General features: G+C 26.4%; 1 protein-coding gene across 1 annotated transcript; it reads left to right on the forward strand.

Moving 5' to 3' along the window:
• The first annotated feature begins 3736 nt into the window (after positions 1–3736).
• LOC111617920 lies at positions 3737–5266 on the forward strand. The gene is made up of 4 exons (XM_023359285.1): positions 3737–4071; positions 4863–4909; positions 4991–5072; positions 5148–5266. The coding sequence occupies exons 1-4, from the start codon at positions 4017–4019 to the stop codon at positions 5246–5248; spliced, it is 285 nt and encodes a 94-aa protein (XP_023215053.1). The 5' UTR covers positions 3737–4016; the 3' UTR covers positions 5249–5266.
• Positions 5267–6666: the final 1400 nt, after the last annotated feature.

A 6666-nucleotide genomic window follows, 5' to 3' on the forward strand; every position in this document is an offset into this window, starting at 1 on the left:
GATTTTGTATCCTGTCTTATCAGTTTTACATTCAATAACCTTTATTAGAATTAGACGTTGCAAAAAACTGTTTATGATTAATGTTGTTTAAAGATTTGTTATTTCCTTTATGTGTTTATAAACTACTTTATATTTCTCGTTTCTCTAGTTCAGGGTATTGATAACCAATTTTATTTATCTCTAATAACTTATAAGGTGAAGCACTGAAGTGATTTAACGTTAAATAATAACAATAAAAAATACGAATAAAAAAATTATTNATAACCAATTTTATTTATCTCTAATAACTTATAAGGTGAAGCACTGAAGTGATTTAACGTTAAATAATAACAATAAAAAATACGAATAAAAAAATTATTATTAACAAAATTATACAAATAACTTCATGAATACTTATCGTTTCAGTTATTTTTATTATATTTTTATTTTTATATTTTATTCATCGGTATATATTTATAAGTGTACGAATAGCATCACATATGCAAAAACTCTTAATTTTTTAAAATAATTTAGCTACCATTTAATCATAAAGAATTTTTTGCAATGTTTAATTCTCATAAAGGTTATTGAATGTAAAGATAATTAAACAGGATACAAAAATCATTATTTGTCAAAATAAAAGAATGGCATTTAAAAAATTGCAGGCAAACAAAACATTATCAAAATTCTATAGATCTAATTATTTTATTTATTAATAAATTGTATTTCACATAAAAATATAATGGTTGAAACAATTAAGAAATATTATAATTAGCAATTTAGAACCACAATAAAATTGATAGTTTTGGTTTTATGTAGAAACAATGACCAGACAAACAATAAAATAAAATTTTATTAAGTTCACTGTAAATAGTTTATTAAAATGTTTATAGTGTGGTTTCGTGAAAAAATAACTGTATTAAGGCATTTTAAATCCTGAGATTGCTATGTTTTAACGGATCTAACCTCTATATAGGGTATGAAAAAATAATTACCAGTCAACCCCCTATAACACTGTTGATTTTTCTGTTTTATATGAATTCCATTTTGTACGAGTCACTTAGATTTTACAAATACGTGTGCCGGGCTGTGAACGGCTCATGTATTTGTAAAATCTAAGTGACTCGTACAACATGGAATTCATATAAAACGGAAAAATCAACAGTGTTATGGGGGGTAGACTGTATTCAGAAGTTATTTTTGGACATCATACGGAACTTAGATCCTAAAATGTAAATCAAATTGACTGTAATGATTTCGCCATAAAATAAATCTGATAATTCAATATTTTCAAATTGTTTTCATTAGAATAATGAAATGTTTCAGCCAACACGCTTCAAGAGTTCTGCAAAATATTTATAAGAAATTTTTATTTTTATTAAAAATATTGAAAAAATAAAAAATTCTAACTTATATCTTATCTAACTATAAGAAGATTTATGATTTAGAAGTATTGAAGTTTTTTCTTATAACTTTATCGCTTGGGTTATGCAAAAATAATACTCACAGCGTGAGGAATACTAATATAGATGTTAAAAGTTTGAAGACCTCCGGAATATTTTTATAGGAAAACTTTTGATCTGTAGTTTGGCTAATAGAATAAAGCTTTCATAAAAATATATTTATGTAAGGTAAAATAATATTTTATCATGTACGGTATAGGATATATGAAATTTTATTAATATATATATTAAAATTTTAATAACATTTAAAATAAAAATACTCTATAATTTTAAATGAAATTTGAATACAATAAACTTGTACCATGCATTTTCTAATGAAATAAATAAAAACTCGCATAAATGATTTTTGTGAAATTAAATTAAATTATTATTCAAAATTAAAATTAAAAAATCTTAAATGTTTAAGTGATTAATAATAAGTTATTTAATAATATTCAGCAATTCACGTTGGATTGGATTGATGGACTAAGGCAATGCAACACGCGGCCGATCTGCCAACTTCCGGTACTTCCGGACAGAGCTATTGATCAAACGAGAACCCACGATCGATTAATTATGTATTCAGCGATATTATACACTGACCACTAGTGGATAACAATTTACATATTGATTAATTCAAAAATTATAACGTTAATAAGTTAATTTTTAAATAAATACACGATTAGAATTTAAAAATTCTATAAATCTTGTATTGCTAAATATTTGAAATTGATTTTCTTAACGACTGAAATGGAAAGTCTCAATAATTATTGCCGATAAAAATTGAAATAGATGTATGTCTTTAAAACTTTAGATATTTAAATAGTAATCTCTCAGTAAATAATAAAATTTACTTAAAATCTTATGGCTCTTACATAATGAAAACTAATAAAATCTTAATATGATATGAAAGGATGAAACAAATCATATTTCTAAAGACTAAAAACAGATTTGTGGCCAGAAGAATCTGTAGATGTTACTAATGTTCTATGTAACAATTATTAGCCAATTTACTTATCTTCTTCCTAAAAGCATATAACCACAATTTTTTTTTTAAATTTCTCTTTGGGATTATATTAATATGAAATGTTTTAAATATACCGTTTGAGTCATTTTTCTTCGTAGATGAAGAATATTAACAGTCGAAAAAGTAGGCTGTATTAAATACTTTAAAAGAAGACATCCTCCATTCATAAATTCATATTTTCTTAATTGTTAACAGTTCAAAGAAAGTAAAATTACTTTTGTAAATTATCTTAGACTCTAATCTGAAGTTCTAGTTTTTCACTTTACTTTATAATAGTTTCGATCCTTGTCTTAAGAATTAAAAGCAATTCGTATGATCACTATCAGTCTTAATATATCTTATTAGATAATAAATGTAATATTTTCTATCTCTATTCAATTTCAATTCTTTCATATTTTTCTCATTGACAACTGAAAAATAATTTTTAAAATAATTAATTATTAGTTATTCATTAAAAAAATAATAATAGTTTAAAATAGTTAACGAACGTCAGTAACAGAATTTGTTTTTATTATTTAGATAATAATCAATATAAAAATTTACAATTTTCGTTAAATAATTTCTAAAAAAGGCAATAAAAATACCATAAATAAGCTTTAAAACCTACTGGACACATTCTAGAGAAATATTAGAACTAATTACTTATTTATCAAGAACTCATATATGACGTCACCGCTCACACAAATTTTTAACATATCTCTCTCCTATAAGGCCACCTACGATAATTAATATGAATATCATTAGGGTTTTAAATGCATATTTAAATAAATATATAACTTCAAAACGTGGCCGAATTTATTATCAAATAAAAGTTGGCATAAAAAATACATGTCATTCATATTAAAGTTATGAATAGGCTTCTAATTTTTTCTGTTGGAAGTATTTTTAATTAATAATAACAAAAAATTGTCATTCGGTAGCTTAATATAAATACTTTATGACCTCAGTGATGACATCAGTCTGTCGTAAGAACTTTTTACGTAGAACACACCCATTCTATATTGTGACCTTCAATCTTTTAAGACTGGAAGATGTATTTATTTTAAAGAAACAAAGATATATTCAAGGCAAAAATAAAGTCGTGGAATTCTAATTAATCTTATTCTATCTTATTCTCTATAACTTAATCTATAACAGCCATCGCCAGTTTTCCTTGAGACGAAGGACATTAATTGATATTCGTAAAAATAAGCATTTAACTGAATCTGACACTTTCTTTGTAGCCATATGGCGACATACAACGATGATATTAATTAAAATTTTTATAAACCACACTCCCAAGTGAATCACAAACCAACTATGATACAATATAAGATTCAATTTTTCCTTTTTTTTTTACCTAAACTGGACTAATCTGTATGTTACGTCATTATGTTATGGTTTATAAAGCACATGTGAAAGTTTAAAATTTATGAAACCTCCAGAACAATTGATCTGATTGGTCAGTAGGTGGATATGATTGCCCAATAGCGTTTCGTATATAAAGACGTTTGCCTTCAATCTGTCTGAAGTATCAAGTTATTTCCAAGACGAAGTTGTCTATTGAGAATTGTTTTTAAAAAGTGAACATGAACACATTCTTCAGTAATTTGTTTCTATTGCTTTTTTCATTACTTTTACTGAGTAAGTATTAAATTCTGAATTAAGTTCTTATTTCTTATTATTATTTTAACTTTCAATTGTTTTTAATGATCTTCGATTTAATCATGTCAAATAAAAGTGAATCGGTTTAAATGGAATTCACGTACAAATACATCAAAATTAAATACATCGATAGTTTATCTATTAAAAGTAAGTTAGTTTTAGTAAAAAAAAAGGGGAAAAATTGAAATTAATTTAAAATTTATGTTTACTTTTTAGGTATTTCTAATATTTGTTTACTTCTCGAAAGCAACACCTTTTAAAAAGATTGTCGCTAAAGCACTATTAATCATTTATAATGACTCTTCCTGTTTACTTTATTCTTTAATAATTGAATATTTTAACTGTTTATATTAAAATAGAAATTGTTTTTATAAATTATTATTAAAATTTAACTCAAAAAAACTCCAAATTTTATAATTAAATGTAGTTTAATTTGCTTTTATTTAATTAATTTTCTTATTGAACTTTCACTTATCTTCAAATCTTCAATACATTTGCATATATAAAGAAAATTAGCTTTTATTATTAAAAATTATTTTTATAAGCTAATCTATTCTTATGCACCGACGACGTAGTATATAGTACATGAAGTATATGAAGTTTCACTTTGTCGTCGCGATTTTCTAAATAAGACATTAGTTTACTACGAATTTAAAATAGACTAAAATTAACGTAATTCTAGGCTTTGGACAACTAAATCTAAAATTAGATTAATAAACAATCGTAAGAATTAATCACAAAATTTTTCACACCCTCTTCCTCCTTTTTAGGCAATGTCCAACCCTCTCCACCTACAACAAGAAGTCGTCCGTGTGACGTATGTAGTGATTCATATTTATTATCTTCTTACAAGTGGCTTCACATACCGATTTTTAAATTCTTTATTTGTTTCTCATAGTACGTCAAGTGTCGTTATCCGAGGCAATGCGTTTTAAAGATTTACGAATGTAAAGATAACTTTTGTTACGTATACCCAACTTGTAAGTAGTAATTATACTTAAGAATATTATTTTATAACTGAAAGTGATATTAAAATTTTTTAAAATATTTTTTAGGTGTTAAATTAAATCCTAATTGCCCTTCGATGCCCATGTGTGGTCCTGAATGTTTCGGTCTTTGGCTAACGAAGAATCGTTGTGTTCGTTGCGCTTGTTAATAACTTGTACATTATATTTANGGAGGACAAGTGGTGAGGTAACTGTAAAGTATAGTCGAGGTGAGTTGAGACAATGTACGAGTATACGTTCTATTGCTGACGTACCATGAAACTGTTGAACTGTAAACTGAGAAGACGGTTATTGATCACTTTTACCATCGGCTATAAATTATACTACTACTGTTATTTCGTTCTATAGCATTCGGAAAATTTTGGTAGGTGGACAGAATGAAAAAATTTGATCATCTGGTTACATTTTTTCTTACATTTATTACGTCCAACTCCTTACACTCCTCCCCATCCTCCTACCTAAGTTCAATTTATCTTAAACGTTTGTCTCCAGATGCCAATTTTCTGACTCTTCTAGTCAAGTGAAGAGCTTAAAAAATTGTTAAATTATTTAATAACTTACATTTATTATTTATAAATGACGCTAGAGAGATTTTATTTTATAAAAGAAGATGAAGAGGAAGTGAAGGAGTGGATTAAGGTTGCGGGAAGATGAGCTAAATGAGAAGAGGAAAAGGTTGTCTAGAGGGATGAAAATAGGGGTTTGTATAGGGTTGAAGCTTATAATAACTAATTATAATGTATATATAATCACGTGAGTGACGTAGATTAATTTTATATTGGCTTATCTCAACTTGTTCGAATGGTGTAATGCATATAAAACATAGAAAATTTGATAATTTCACGATGATAAATAGGCAAATTGTACGTGTCAGGAATCGTATTCGTGCCCTATTAACTTTTTCTCACTTTATAATTTATCTTCCATAGGAAAAATGCGAGTTAATTACGTTTGCAATTATTAAGAAACGATTGTCAAGTAGGCTGTACAGTGATAAGTTTATTTATTATTTGTCCTAAAATCTAAACACGTGACGTAGTTTAATTACTTTTTATAAAGGGTTTATTAAATAACAATAGGGAAGACGGTGGGATAAATGGATAGAAAACCGTCCCACAAGACGAGCGGGTATGCAACACGAATTTGCACTCAACCCGAAAGCATGCAGTCAAAAGCACTCTTCATGCATCTTTTATCAACTATTGCTTGGTTCGTTTAGAGGCTTTGACATCAATCTTACTGACTATTTCCGTATAGCAAAGCGTTCCAGAATAAGTTCCACCGGAACAGGTTTGCGTGCTCCAACTAGAATATATACAGTATATATATATATATATATAAATTATAATTTTATATAATTTTAACATAATCAAATCAATAGATAAATGCTTAATGGATTTTTAATCAATACGCATAGATAAATGATCTTTTCCTTTTTATTAGATTAAATATTGAACTTTATGAATGACGTTATCTTTATGAATGAAATGCGATTTGACGTCATAACAGATGACGTTTTTTTCTAATAACATCTTTTATTGGCTACTTTCAAATTCAAATTAAAATT

The sequence above is a fragment of the Centruroides sculpturatus genome, unplaced genomic scaffold, assembly GCF_000671375.1.
Source record: "Centruroides sculpturatus isolate CEXI.00-Female unplaced genomic scaffold, Cexi_2.0 scaffold57, whole genome shotgun sequence".
In the NCBI taxonomy this organism is placed as follows: Eukaryota; Metazoa; Arthropoda; class Arachnida; order Scorpiones; family Buthidae; genus Centruroides; species Centruroides sculpturatus.